General features: G+C 41.7%; 1 protein-coding gene across 4 annotated transcripts in view; it reads right to left on the bottom strand.

Annotated features, from left to right (window-relative positions):
• Window positions 1-15,319, bottom strand: part of ITGA1 (integrin subunit alpha 1) — a 118,923-nt gene that overhangs the window by 30,742 nt on the left and 72,862 nt on the right. For 3 of the 4 annotated variants that reach the window (XM_039543411.1, XM_039543412.1, XM_039543410.1), the window contains exons 13-20: window positions 13,229-13,372; window positions 10,028-10,282; window positions 8,066-8,196; window positions 4,682-4,848; window positions 4,210-4,346; window positions 2,176-2,286; window positions 1,483-1,556; window positions 1,149-1,284 (exon numbers count right to left, since the gene is read on the bottom strand). In XM_039543411.1, the coding sequence (XP_039399345.1) occupies window positions 1,149-1,284; window positions 1,483-1,556; window positions 2,176-2,286; window positions 4,210-4,346; window positions 4,682-4,848; window positions 8,066-8,196; window positions 10,028-10,282; window positions 13,229-13,372 (1,155 nt within the window). The remainder of the gene's footprint in view (window positions 1-1,148; window positions 1,285-1,482; window positions 1,557-2,175; window positions 2,287-4,209; window positions 4,347-4,681; window positions 4,849-8,065; window positions 8,197-10,027; window positions 10,283-13,228; window positions 13,373-15,319) is intronic. The other variant, XM_039543413.1, reaches the window with a different exon arrangement.

The following is a 15,319-nucleotide window of genomic DNA, read 5'->3' as shown; positions in this document are numbered from 1 at the left end:
ACTCTACTCTGTGCTGATTAGGCTTCAAGTGGAATATTGTGTCCAGTTCTGGGCACCACATTTCAGGAAGGATATGGACAAATTGGAGAGAATCCAGAGAAGAGTGACAAAAATGATTAAAGGTCTAGGAAACATGACCTATGAGGAAAGATTGAAAAAAAACTGGGTTTGTTTAGTCTGGAAAAGAGAAGACTGAGAGGGGACAGGATAACAGTTTTCAAGTACATAAAAGGTTGTTACAAGGAGGAGGAAGAAAAATTGTTTTTCTTAACCTCTAATCAAACAGGTCATCTTGGTAACTTCAGAATTGTTTATCATTAACTTTCTATAGCCCGGAGGTCATCATGTTTATTATTAATATTTGTTTTAACTCATAAGGTGCTTCCCCATGCCCTTGACATCAGAACGTCAGCAAAGCACATATTGTTATTCTCTCCTTCCCATGCATTTCATAATCTCCCTCTCCTCAACTGTTGCTGATGTAGATGCTCCTTCTTGCCCTTTGACTATGATGACTTGATGCAGAGCCTCCTCCAAGACTGCATTCATGGAACTGATTTCTCCTCTCATTTATATCAATTAATATGGTCCCTTTAAGTCAAAAGAGTTACACCGTCTTCCTGATGTAAGTGAATTTGCTTTGCTGCTGTTGCCATGATGGTCCCAGGATATAAAAGAGACAAGGTGGGTGAGGTAATATCTTTTATTGGACCCACTTTGATTGATGGAAGGGATGAGCTTCCAAACTTCACAGAGCTCTTCCTCAGGCCTGGAGAAGATAACCAGGGTGTTGAGGCTAAAGTTGAGGAACATGAGGAGAAGCTCTGTGAAGTTTGAAAGCTTGCCCCTTTCACCAACAGAAGTTGGTCCAATAAAAGATATTACCTCACCCACCCATCTCTCTGGTGTAAGTGAAGGCAGATTTAGGCCTTATGTATCTTCACTGCTCTGGCACCATCGTCAATTGAACAGTACCGTTTCTCACCCATTTCCTTAAAGACCATAATGGTGCTTGGTTTGCGCTGGCCTAAGAAATTTTAGTCCCGTGATAATTCTCAAACCGATGTCCCTAGTTTAGCAGATTAATACAGCAACCCCCTCAAATCTCTCCACCAACCCAGATTGTGATAAATTGAAAAAATCTATACCTCAATTCCAGCAAAAATAATGTTTGGAGAGTACTGTACTAAGACTCTGGTATTATAAGCACTGTCTTTTTTATTCCTGACAGACAGTAACACGTAGAACTTATCATTGCTTGACTTTATGATGAATGGAGAGGGACTGTAAAATAAAATAAAAGAGTTGGGTTAATTATCTTTACTTTCCAAACTGATTAAAAAAAAATTAAGCAATGGAACTTTTTCCATGTTCATACTGTTTTGTCTTTGATTGAGAAAACACTAATCACCGGTATTCTATTAGAGCACAGAATCTCTATTTTATTAGTATGGCAGCTATATTAAGTTTCAGTATAGTTACCTGTCTCCAGTTATAATCAGAACCAGATCTGTAATACATTTATTCTTGATTCCACAGTCTTTTGTGAAAGAAATCTGCAACAATAATATTGATAGTTGTATTCACATTTGGTTATAAGTATAATCAAAATCTAAGTATCAGCATTTCAAGTCATTATCATATTTTACATTATAAAACACCTTTTGTATGACTGTCATAGAGACCTTTGTTGGTATTAGTTAATGAAGCCTCCCTCTGCCCTGTGAAATAGTTGGGTGTTATTACCCAGCTGCAGAAGAGGGATACCTATAAATGGGTGAACAGAAAGGTTAAGTGATTTACCCAAGATCACAGAGTGAGTCAGTGGCAAAATTGTGAATAGTACAAATGAGTCCTGACACATTCCCCTGCTCTAGTTTGTAGATTAGATACAGCTGCCTCCTTTCATTAAGTGTCCTATGTGGGCAGGTCACTCAGCTTTAAAATTCAGTTAGAGCTTCACAACCTGATTCAAATCCCACTGAAGTCAAAGTCCCCACCAATGGAGGTTTCATGGAGAATGCATTTCCCAGCCTAGCCCCTCCACCATCACTGACCAGCCCTAGCCAATTCATGGACTAAGCCATCCAGCTCTGGGCCTTGCAGGGGCTGTCTGGAGGGGGTGAATCTCATCTTAAATACTCTAGATATTAGCAATGAACCTTAATGTCTTACACATTTATACACTGCTTTCAGCTGGTTGCTATCGAGAACGGGACCATTCTCTGGGTCGGAAAAATTGAACTCCAACAAAACCTTTACAGAGTCCTGAAAATCAGGCTTGTCCTAAAAATGAAAGAAATGAAACTGTTGTTATGAAATTTTCCCTTAAAACCATCATTGGTATGGAAGCCGCTAAAGGAGAATAAATATGGATAACCCCCCAGGTGCCATATTTTTCAGTCATATTCTCACCTGAGCCACAGTGTAGGAAAAATATCTGAAAAAGGAACAACTTGGTGTAGTTAGCTAATGAGGACAAACCAGCATGTTTCCAAACAAAAACCTTCAAAATACATGTCCCATAGGAATCCAAAAGGTCATCTAGTCCATCCCTCTACCAATGCACGATCATTCAAGATCATCTTAAAAGCGTCAACATTTATAGTTACTTTTATTCTTCTCAATAAACCAAAGGCAGCCCTGGAATAGGCAGATACGAGGCTCACTGATATGAATGGAGTGCTCTTTTGTGCCAGGGATGAATTTGTGCCCATTATTCTTACACATATTGCACATTCAAGCAAATCTGTGTGTTATGCCAGTAATTACCAGTAGGGTAATTTTTTCAGCAAGCAACTGTGGAGTTGCTAGGATCTGGGTGCGCAAAAGGAGTTAGGCACCTAAGTCCCTATGTTAGGTGCCTAGGTCCCAGTTCTGGGATCACTGTGATACACAAAACTCCCAATGACCTTGTAGTCATCTAAACTCACCCACCACCTGAGTTTTTACTGTAAAAGCTCCCAAGGCACCTGTGTTTCTGAGCATGTGCACTGCTGCCTCCCTGTGAGCGTCCAGATGCCTATCTCCCACCTAAGACCCTGCATGATTCACGGACCAGGAGAAGAAAGGTGTTTGGCCCTCTAACTCGCCCAAGAGGCCTGATGCAGTAGACGTGCTCACAGGCTGCCTAATGGATTGGGCTCCCAAGGTGAGCTTACACAAAGCAGCTTGAAGGGTGGTGAGGAGGAGGAGGAGCTGCCACCTCTCAAAAGAGTGCTCTAACCATTAGGCTTTGGGATATTCTGATATAGGGAGCTTCTCTGTCTCTTCTGTTTAAGATGTTGCACTGTGGATAAATAATGAAAGTATCATTGAAGCAGGGGGACTGGATGCTGTGTCTCCCACGTCCTGGGTGAGCACTCCAAGCATCAGGCTACAGAGTCATTTTCATGCTTGTGCTCTCATTCTTTCCCGAGTAAAGAGTCAGTTGGGGCAGTCACAATGCCCAGTATAAACAATGCCTAAATCCTTTTGAGCAGTGAGCGCTAGATGTTTTAAGAATAGGTATTAAATAGTGTAAATCCCTAATGATTCTATAAAACCAATTATCATAATGGACCTTTCATACTAACTGCTTTACATTTCTTTTTTTATAGTAAAGAGGTCTAGCTCTGGTCATCTCACACATACTCTGTCCCAACCCTAATTATGGAGATTTAGAGTTACATGTGCAAATTACACTTTCATCTCACATCTTCCAGCTGACTCTTTTGCCCACATCTAAGTCATCCACCATCCTTTACATGGCTGATGAATTCAGTCCAATTGTGTTATTCAGCTTTTAAATATAAATAGCAAAGAAATAAAAATTGAGCTAGGAAAATGTAATATATAGTGAAAGAAATATTAATATACCTCTACCCCGATATAACACAACCTGATATAACATGAATTCGGATATAACGCGGTAAAGCAGTGCTCCGGGGGTGGGGCAGGGCTGCGCACTCCGGCGGATCAAAGCAAGTTTGATATAACACGGTTTCACCTATAACGTGGTAAGATTTTTTGGCTCCCGAGGACAGCGTTATATCAGGGTAGAGGTGTACTATGAAATTGGATTAATAATGTGTATACTGGCTATTGACAATTATTGTGACTGTAAGGAGCCTTTTTAATCTATCTTAGCATTAATGCACTAAAAATGCACTTACAGATAACTGTAGTGTAACAATGAGAAAATATAGCCACTTTATATGATTTACTTGCCAACATGTAGAAGTTATGTTTAATACATTCTGACCCTTTGACAGTGATATTTTTTTGTATCTTCCTTTCTTGACTTTCCATGAACAAGCTTCGAGGTATCTGTCTTTGTGAATCAAGTGTAGCCCAATACTGTATACCTGCAAAGATAATTGAAATAATACAACCTATGTGGATAGGATTATAAGCAATAGACATGTCCCTACTCTTCTCTCCCAGTTTATTTTTGGTTTTTGTTTTTTTTAACAATTTTAATTTTGTTATAAATTTTGAATACCAAACTTAAAAAATAATCATTTCATAGTTGCATGCTGTTTTTTTGGGGGGGGGGAAGGGAGGAGGGAACCCAAACCAACCTACCAAAACCAAAAAACAAACCAAAACAACAAACAACCCAAAACAAACCCATCAAACCCAAATGCAAATAGAGCAGGTTTTCATGCAAAGATTCGATGACTTGGTGCTGTCTACTTACTGGTTTCATATATTGTATCTTCTTTAGACTTTAGTCTGACTTCAAAACAAATTGTGGCATTTATGCATACTGTTTCTTTTTTATCCATATTACAGTTTTTCTTTTGGATATTGATTGTATTGGGTGTGAAATTCATGGAAACATTTACTTCAGCTACATCACGAGACCTTAAGAAAACACCAGTAGGAAAGAAGACCCTTAAATAATAATGTAAATCTTTTAGCATTTTAAAAACAAAGTTGTCAAACTATGCAATACTGTACATTACTGAACATACATATAGTGATATAGGCAGATAATGACATATGCTTTACATACTATAAAGGTATACTGTATAATGGGAAAGGAGCAGTTACTGGAATACTTTTCAGACCTTCTATAGACATGCACAAAGGATAAGATTTTCAGAAGCAGCTAAGTGACTTAGAAGCCTAAGTCCCATTTTCTAAAGAGATTGTTAGGTACTTAGGAGCCTAAATCTCACTGTAAGTCAAAGGGAAATGGGACTTACGCTGCTAAGTCATTTTGGTGCTTTTGAAAATTTTATCCAAAATGGTTTTTACTTCTTACTTTTCTGATGTTTGCAAAACATGTAAAAACCAGCAAATTAAAACCACACTGAGGCAACATAAAATATATTAACAGCAAAAAATAAAAGTAGTTCTAAGTCCAACATTCTGGTTGGTAAAGTCTTGGGAGAAGGATTATTTGTTATGATGATTTCTGTCCTCTGTTTTTACAAGACGACATTGATTTGTCTATGGAAACTTTAATTGACTTCAAGGGTTAAATCCAGCCCAGTATAAACAGGAACAACATTCATTGGCTTCAGAAGTTGTATCTGCTTTCACTATTATGACTTAACATATCTAATGGTGTAGTACCTAGATGCCTCAGCCAGGTCAGGCCTCCGTTGTACCAGGCATATATAGTAAATGACTGTCTCCATGCTGCCAAGTCTTAAGATTTTGTCATGAGTCTTGTGATATTTGGTGTTTTGCTTAAAGCCCCACTCCTGCAGATCACTGAGTAGGTAAGAATCTTAGCTGTCATTTAAAAGAAAAAGTAAGTTTCTAGTCCTTTTCTAGTCCTAGAAAAGCTTGAAAATGTAACCCAAGGGACCTTAACGGTTAAAAACCCAAAATGTAAATAAGACGACTCCATACTTATAATTTTAAAGTTTTCTTATGATTGTTAAGAAAATCTGCTGATTTTTGGAGCCTGACTCATGATTTTGAACTTTTGGGGTTAACATTGAGTCCCTGCCCCAAAGAGAGACAGTCTAAGGCCCCTGATCCTGCAAAGACTTATACACATGTTTAACTTTACCCACTGAGAGTTGTTTCATTGCAAAACTGGGGCCTAAAAGACAAGACAATTGGATGAGACAAAGAAGTAGGTTGGAAGAGGGAAGAAGAAGAAAAATGGGGAAACCAAACATAAGATCTGCTTAGAACAGACTAGCTGTCATTCAGACAGTAATCACAACTCATCACCAATACTGAATTTAGTCTCAGGTGTTCATTTAAATTAGAACAGGATTTTATATGTTTGATTTCTATTATTACAGGAAGTGCGGGATTTGTTATTTATTCTTTTGACCTTGGATGTAATGTATGCTTAAGTTTGCCATTACATATTAAGCCACAGTTAGTTCAGTGAAAATGTTGTAGGTTCTATTTTGTCTACATTCTAAAAGAATAGGGTCTTTTTGTTTAGATAAAAAAAATTAAAATTATGTTTACTTTTATAATATAGCAAGTTTCATTTTTTCATTATTCCTCCTCTCACAGAGACATTAAAAATATTAAGATCCATAGATAATACTAAAATATGAGATGAAACAAGTACAAACACAGGTGAGATACATCCTTTTCCTGCAATATACCACCCTTCAGTCTGGAGTGTGTATGTTAATTAATTAGCACAAGTTAAGCACCTATTATTATTTTAATGGACACACACACACACAATAATAATTGGGCCTACAAATTTACCCTAATTGTAAGGTCAAACATAAAAAGTAAGGGTAAGTTTAAAAGATGTCACAATAACCTATAACAAATGTTGAACGGAAAAGGTGCAAAAAGGCGACAGAAAAAATAAATTAGCCTGAGCAAAAAGGCCTATCAATATAACTCAAGGAATGTGTTAAGATCCTGTTTGGTAAACAAGAAAAGTGTAGAACTGAAAATCAGTAAACCAAAATTGGTGTTCTAGAAACTAGGCCTAATAAATGGACAATACTGAGAGAAGAGGCTAGTCTGCTCATCATTCCGCTTTTGGGGTCTTCAAAAAGAGACTTTGAGGAGGAAAGCTAGCTACTGTGATGCTGGTTGACTGGGAAAGGAGCAAGCTTCACTATTGTGGCTGCTACCTGTACTGTCTCCTGGGACCCCAACCTTCTTCATACTAATCCTGAAAGCTGTCCTGGCTAGACCAGACTTGAGAGAGGGAACCAGATTACATCATCACCTCCACTGGCTTTGGATAAATCCCAAATACTACCTGGGATGTGAGACTTGTATGTTCTTTCCTTTCCCCACCTTATTTCTTCTCTTTCCTATTCCTCTCCTTTTTTGTTTCCGTCTAACAAGAGTCTGGCTTAGTTGGTCAACACTATATATTTTGCAACACTGGTCTAAACCTCTGACACAAAACAGGAAGATAAATGCAATACCCTAAACTGCCCAATGTTGGTACAAGTTTGCCAGGTCTTGGAGTGACTGACAAGACCAGGAGCAGTGCTTGTGTCTCTCCACCAGTGAGGCTGCAAGTGAGAGAAGCTGTATTTTCTCTTTGCTATTTTTTTCTCTCCCACTTTTGTGTGTGTGTCCAACTTGTTGTGTCTTCTAGGAAATGGGAAAGGATGGACAACAAAAGCTCCAGTTCTAGCCCATCTCTTTTCCCAAAGAGAACAGTTATTACTATCTATAAAAATGTCAAACACGGTATGGAGAGGGATGGGGTAGAGGTGGGAATTCCTTCTAAAGACTCTCTCCAGGGAACAAGGAATGTTGTTAAAATGAAAACCTTATTTAATGCTTTGCATTTCAAATGCTTTAACTGCTTTTCCTTATTTTTCTGTAACTTTAATAAAAGGATGCTTGATGGTTTGTTTGCCATAGCATGTACTAAGTAGGCTGAGGTCTCTGTATACCAAACCCTGAACCTTGTTTAACTCTGTTTAATGTTGGAAAGTTTCAGGTCAGATTCATGCCTATGACTCTTTAGACCCTTTTATTCCCTCTAAATAAATACAACACTACAGGGAATAAGGAAAACAGTCAACATGAAAACTTTAGTCTACCAACAGAGAACAGCCAACAATCTACAGGTGATTTAGGCATTTCCCCTTTAAACAAATGCTTTTAATATACATACCAGAAGAGGGCAGCACCACCAAGTCCTCCAATGGTGACATCCGTTAGACCATCACCATTTAAATCCATTTCTCCATGTATAGACTGACCAAAAAATTTCACTTTTTCCCCATCTCCACCTGATGGAATACGCTGTGAAAAAGAATTAATAGTTTTATTTAGTATAAAATAACTCATATAAATAAATTAAGGATGCATAAGTTGGGTGTGAATAGGCTTTTTAGAATTTTAACACTGGATTTTCATTATAGACCAGGGGTGGCCAAACTATGGCTTGTGAGTCACATGCGGCTCTTTTACCATTAAAGTGCAGCTCATAGAGCCCCCCCATGCACCTTCCCATTCTCCACCTACCAGACCGGGGGGAATGAGGGGGAGAGCTCAGGACCTCTGTCTCACAGCGGGATGGTGGGGTAGGGGCTACTGCCCAGTGGAGAGAGGAGACTCGAGGCTTCAGCTCTGCAGGGTACACCTGCCAGGGCTCGGGGCTTCAACAGGAGCAGGGCTGAAGCTCCAGCAGGCACCTCCCACAGGGCTGAGGTCCCAAGCCCCGGCAGCTGCACCTTGGCTTTCGAACTTCTGAAGATTGTCTTATGTGACTCAGAGGGTCAGTAAGTTTGGCCGCCCTGTTATAGACCTTCTAAAAGAGTTACCATGGTGATGTGCACAATATAAAATACCCAGCTACATCACTGGATCTTTTAGGAATTGTTAAGTGTCTCCTTTATCTATCCATACAGAGCATATTTAGAAGGTTTCTAATGAAAACACAATAGAAGACATGATAAAAATAAGAAAATAGCTTATAGCTCATAATAGTCATATTTAGTAAAGTCAGAATGAGTTTAACTGTACTTAGCATTCTTAAAAGGAAGCTGTCGAGGTTGCTGAGGTCACAATTTGACCCTACTGAAGTTGGTGGAAAAACTCCCATTGACTTCACTGGGGCCTATCAAACTCTGACTGAAGTCAATAGTTACAGTTACAGTTGGATTGAGTGCTATAGTAAAGAAACTAAGGATTTAATCCAAAGTAAATTGAAAGACTTCCACTCATTTCAATAGGAGTTGGATCAAGCCCGAAAGGAGCAGGGTCACCTGGGGCGGGGGTGGGAGGTGGCAAGTGGGGCAATTTGCCCAGGCCCCGGGCCCCACAGGGGCCCCCACGAGAATATAGTATTCTATAGTATTACAGCTTTTTTTTTTTATGGAAGGGGCCCCTGAAATTGCTTTGCCCCAGGCCCCCTCAATCCTCTGGGCAGCCCTGTAAAGGAGTAATGACTCCACCCTAACGAAAGGATGTCTGTTAAAACACACTGTTCTTATAACTGCTGCTAATCTATATGTTTGACTCTGTAATGGTCCTCACTTGGGGAGCGTAGCCTAGTCATCATGGCTGCAACTCCTGACTGCCAAGGGAATTGCAGGGAGGAGAGCCCAGGCTCTCCCACTCCACCAGGCTCCATTTGGGCTACCAGTTGGGTTACCAGGACCATTTGGGCTACCAGTAATCTGAAAACCCAGGCTGCTTAAAGCTGTCCTCCCTGGGCCTCTTCCTCTCATCCACCCTCCTAGGATCGGCTTAGCCCTAGACTCTCCCCTGGTGGGGAAACCCAAATCACAATAAGAGGGGGTTACCAATGTCCAAGGTCCACAGGATACTTCCTTCACTGGTTGTCTCTGGGGTGGGTCCTCCCTTCCCTCAGGGAAGACCCCTTTGGGCAGCTGTGTCAGAGTCTTAGGCTTCCCTGTGCTCTGCTCTGCTGGAGCTATGGGCTGCAGATCTGCCACCCAGCTCACCTCCAGATCTGCCACTTAAATGAGCTAATTCACTGCCTTTTAATTCCTCCAGCAGATGGAGCATTTGCTGCAGGTGTGGCAGAGCGGGGCTGGCTAAGCCCAAAATAATCCCTTAATCCTTGTAGCCCAGCGTGGGGTTTGTACACTCTATCACAGACTCCTACCTGGGCATATTCTTTCCTTATACTACTGCCATTGCCATGATATATGTACACAGCTCCTCGGTGATCATCCTCTAAAGGAGCTCCTATTACAATGTCATTAAACCCATCAAGGTTGAGGTCCTTTACTGGAGCAATTGCAGTCCCAAAGCGCGCACCACAAGGTTCATTCTTGTGATTTTTGCAGGAGCTGTGCTTTAACAATGAACAGCAAGTTTGCTTCATAGGTTCAAGGCTCATCTGATATTCAAATGTTGTCTGTGAAAAGGATAAATGTAATGTTTAGGGACTGCCATCGACTTTACAGCAAAGCAGGCTTTCAAAAGCACGTGGACTCAAGACAGATACATTACACAAAGTTAAATTGCTTAACAGAAACCATGTGGTGTTAAAATATTATTCTATATATGGTGAAAAGCTGTGGTTCCTAAACTCTGGCTCCCATGCTGACTCTAAGCAGGAAAGGAGAGATGTGCAGTGTGTTTGTCCGTCTGTGACAGCTATCTGAAGTAATGAACCATAGGAAGGCACAGCATCCTAATAGTGTCTGTATGGTACTTTAACTAAACCACTTAACCCCTTAAGGTGCTGCAAGTACTCTCTCCAAAAGAAGTTCCCTGAACTGGAAAGATATAACAAGGTTTATTCTGGATCACAAATGGCAGTTGTCCTGAATATTGTAATTCCAGTCTTGGTAAGTATGGGTTGTTTACTACCCCTGAAATAGTCACCCCATGCATGCAAGATTGGATTTTTTGGTCATCAGGGTCCATTGGGGCTGTTCCAGGTTCTAGATGTCCTCAAGCCACCCCACTCCCCCGAGGGCATAAAGGGCAGAGCATGCCCAACCATCCCTCAGTTCGTTTGTCAATACAGAATGCCAGAGGCAGGGCCGGCTCCAGATCCCAGCGCGCCAAGCATGCGCTTGGGGCGGCGTGCCGTGGGAGGGTGGCAGGCGGCTCCGGTGGACCTCCCGCAGGCATGCCTGTGGAGGGTCCGCTGGTCCTGCGGCTCCAGTGGAGCATCCTCAGGCATGCCTGCGGGAAATCCACCGGAGCCGCAGGACCAGCGGACCCTCCGCAGGCACGTCTGCGGGAGGTCCACGCCGGAGCCGCGGGACCGGCGACTGCCAGAGCGCTCCCAGCGGCGCGCCGCCCTGCTTGGGGCAGCGCAATTCCTAGAGCCACCCTTGGCCAGAGGAGTAGGTCTCTATAGCAGCAGGGAATGAGGGACGGTTGTGGAATCCATGTGGACAATGTATCTCAAAGAGTCACAGTTACTCTAAGGGACATAACCATGCTTTCTTCTTCAAAAGATTATTCATATGGATTCCACTTGTGATGGCCATCAAGCAGTTTTCTGTTTGTGTAGAAGTGGACACTAGGAATCCTGCAGGACAGTCCTACCAAAGTAGGTATCTGATTTGGAAGCCTGTATCAAAGAATACCTGTTAATGTGTGGACTGAACTCCATGTTGCCAGCCTTATAAATTTCACAAATAGGGAAATTCTTCAGTCAGATAGCAGAGGCTGTGTGACCTCTAGTGGAATAAGCTGTAATGTGGCTAGGTGGAGCTAACCTGGATAACTGTAACATACTCTTATACACTTAGAGACCCATACTGATACTTTCTATGATGATATTATGAGATCCTTAACCCTATAAACAAAGGTCACAAACAGCCTACGTGTGTTGATGAATGATTTTGTCTTGACAATGCCCTTATTACATCAAGTATAACTTCCTCTAGGGTTGAGTTAACCTCATGGAAGAAAACTCAGAGATTAATAAATTGGTTCATATGGAATTCTGAAACAACTCTGGGCAGGAAGCTGGACCTGACAATAAAGAGGTCCTTATGAAACACTGTATAGAAGAACTGACCTATGGACCTGAGTCGCCCCTATCCTTCAAACTGATGTAATGACTACTAAAAAGACAGTCTTCATAGATGGGTGGTACAGAGAACAGGTTGCTAAGGGCTCAAAGGTGGGAAGCCATCAACCTTATTAATACTATGCTGAGGTCCCAAGTGGGATGGAGCTCCTGAACTGTAGAAAAAACATGAAAGAGGCCTGTAAGGAATCTGGTCACTGCAGAGTAAGAAAACACAGTGTGGCCCTGGATAGGAGGGTGATGCATAGATATTGTTGTTAGATGGATCCCTCTGAAACTAATAGAAAGTCATTTATTTCACGGTTAGGAAATAGTCCAATATTGCTGACATGGGCATTGTTGGGGAGCTGGTGATGAGACACCCATATGAAAGACTTCTTCCACTTAGCTTTATAAAAGTCAGTCTAGTTGAGGCTTTCCTGCTTTGGAGCAGAATGTTCTGAACTTCCGCTGAACACTTTCTTTCAGTGGATGTCGGATAGCTAGTTTCCAGGCTGTCAGGGGTAACAATACTAGATCTGGATGTAGGATCTGATTGTTGTGCTGTGTGACTATGTCCAGCAAAGCAGGCAACATAATGAGTAAGAAAAGATATGAATTTAAAGTGGATTAGTTAAACCGGATTAAAACCCTGTGTGGACACTTTGATTCAGAATTAAAGCAGCCTTAATTTGATTTAGCTTAAGCTAAAGGCTATTTAACTTCTGATTCAGAGTGTTCACAAAGGGGCTTAATGTGATTTAACTAATAATCTCCTTCAACCATTAATTTAGATTAATTTCCCTGAGTGTCCCCATGTGGACAAGCCCAGAGTCAAGCAGGAAGTATGTGGCAGAGCAAGGAACTGAACCCATTCTCCTCTGACCCAGGCTAGCACTCTAATCATCCTTCCTCTTTAAGCAGAAAGACCCAACAAGTTCCATCCTCACTGCAGTTGTAACTAACTCAGGAAACCCAGGTACAGCAAGGTTTTTTCCTAATATGTTGACAACCTGGTTGAAAGTTGAAGTATGAATGAGGGCTGAACTCAGTTTTCGCCCAGCTCTACTGACGATGCATTTCTGAGCCATATAAAATACTACGTTAGATTCCCTGGAACCACTCTGTATTGTGTGCTGGTAATTTAACTAGATTTGTCATTAAAAAAATATTTTTCTTTCTCCTCTTTTTGTAGGCCACCTCCCTCACCTTCTGTCATTTGAGTATCCCCAAGTCAAGATTTTAATCAAATTATTTGTTCAAATAAGGGATCCAAAGAAACTAATGAGCATATCCCTTTTCCCCAGCCAATAACTGAATTGCTGTTACCTTGTTCAAAGAATACACATACACTTTTCCTTGTTCCTCTTTTTCAGTTCCCATGTACATAGGAGCTCCAACTAGCAGAATGTCTGTAAATGAGTCTTTATTGATGTCAATTGTAGTAATAACACTCCCAAAGTATGACCCAATCTGTAATAAAAACATACCAACAATTTATTATAGGCGAGACTGATAGCACTGCCTAATATTACGGAGGCTCAACATTTCCCATTATAAGACCCTGTTTTCAGTTGCATATATCTTTGTGGGACATTAACCATTTGGGCTGAAATTTTACAAGTGAGGTTTCTGCCTTAAGCTGCATTTTCTGGAAAATTTCAGCCAAAATGGTTCACCAATTTCTGAGAATCCAACTAGATAAAAATGGTTTTTTGCCCTTTAGAAAAAATGTGGGGGCCTTTTCCTTGAACTGCTCTAGCACCCCCCTTGCTTTAGGGCAGGGAATTGAAATTTGATAGGGAGTGGCCTTTCTGCCAGGGATGTGCCTTTTGCTCTTCCCGTGAAAATCTGCCCAAATATGGACAAGTTATAAGCCTTTGAAAAATATCTGGTTTTAGTTTTAATAGCGCATTAGTTTAGTGCTCCACCCTCCATAACTCCTACGTGTGACCAGACTATTCATACACCATCCCCACAAAGAAAATGAGCATGCTGAAGCCCAGGGATATGGGGATCAAAGCCAGACATTCCCTATAATTGCAGCTTCTGCCGCTGTGGAATGGGGTGTTCTGGAAGTGATAGTGAGGAGTCTGTCTCTCTGGTGCTCTCAGTGATCCTCTCTGCTGGTACCCAGACAACATGGAAGAGGAAGCTTTCTGACACAAATCCAGAGGGCACAAAAGCCAGACTTGGGGGAAAGGAAAGAAGCAACTTAGAACAAGGAGCATCGTGAGGCAGAAGAGAAAAAACTATGACTGGGAGTTGGGGGGAGAGTCTAGTATTTATTGCGTAAGGAGAGTGGGCCTGGGAGCTGGTGTTGGGGGAGATGGAGGAGAGGCTGGCACTGCTTGGACAGGGAGACAGTGAGGAAAACTCTGTATGTGTGTGGGAGGATGGGGAGTGGCACTGGGATCCAGTTGGGACAGGTCAGATGTGGAGCTGGGAAGAGAGGGGAGCGTGGTGCTGGCTTGACAAAGAGACTGGGAATAGCATGAGAAGCCTGAGGAGTGGAGACTGGGAAGGCAAGGAGAATGGGATGGGATGAGGAGCTAGGGGTGGGGGAAGAGTAAAGTCTGGGACACGTACAGATGGGAGGGAACAGGACCGAAAGGGTCGAGCTTGGGTAAGAAAACAGGCAGAAGGTTCTGTGAGTACACTCCCCTTCAAAGCCTGGAATGGAATGCAAGACTTTTGAGTCTCACCACCCCTCTGCTGTCAGCAAGTATCTATGACACCCATTGGCAGTGTGTGTTCTCATCCTCCTCTGGGGCTGCTCCCATAGAGGATGACAACCTGCTATTGCTATCCTTTACTCCATTAGTTCAAGAGGCTGAAATCTGTACAGTGGATCTAAAGGTCCCAGCTCAGCTGATGAACAATATGATGCCATATGATGGAATTTCTGATTATTTTTTTTAAAAACCCTAGGAAATCCCCTCTCCCTCTCCTCCACCAAAAAACCTGATTAAAGGCTATTAATAAGATTGCAATGCCAAGCACTCAGAAGTTAGGAAATGCCAGAATTAGGGTTGCCTGTGCACCCTTAATTTGGCCCCCTTGTGCACTTGTATTTTAATATAGTCTTTAATTCCATTACCACATACTAGTTTTTCCAGAGGACTCCTGCCTCATTCAGTGCACCAGATGGATCTGCTCTGAGGAAGGATCAGGGTTGTGTAGTGACCCTTCTCTTATTTGCTGCAGAAGTTGGAAGATGTGTAGTGAATGAGGCTGGGATTACAGGATGAGAAAGGAGTGTCTCATGGTTAAGTCTAAGATTTAGCGATATTTTTAGTAAAAGTCATGGACAGTTCACAGGCAATAAACAAAAATTCTCAGCCCATGACCTGTCCATGACTTGTACTATAAATACCCCTGATGAAATCTTAGGTGTTCTGGGTGGGGCTCCAGGGTGTT

The sequence above is a fragment of the Mauremys reevesii genome, linkage group 6, assembly GCF_016161935.1.
Source record: "Mauremys reevesii isolate NIE-2019 linkage group 6, ASM1616193v1, whole genome shotgun sequence".
Lineage (NCBI taxonomy): Eukaryota > Metazoa > Chordata > Testudines > Geoemydidae > Mauremys > Mauremys reevesii.
Note: the sequence above shows the minus strand (reverse complement) of the source record. Positions and strands in the feature narration are given on the sequence as shown.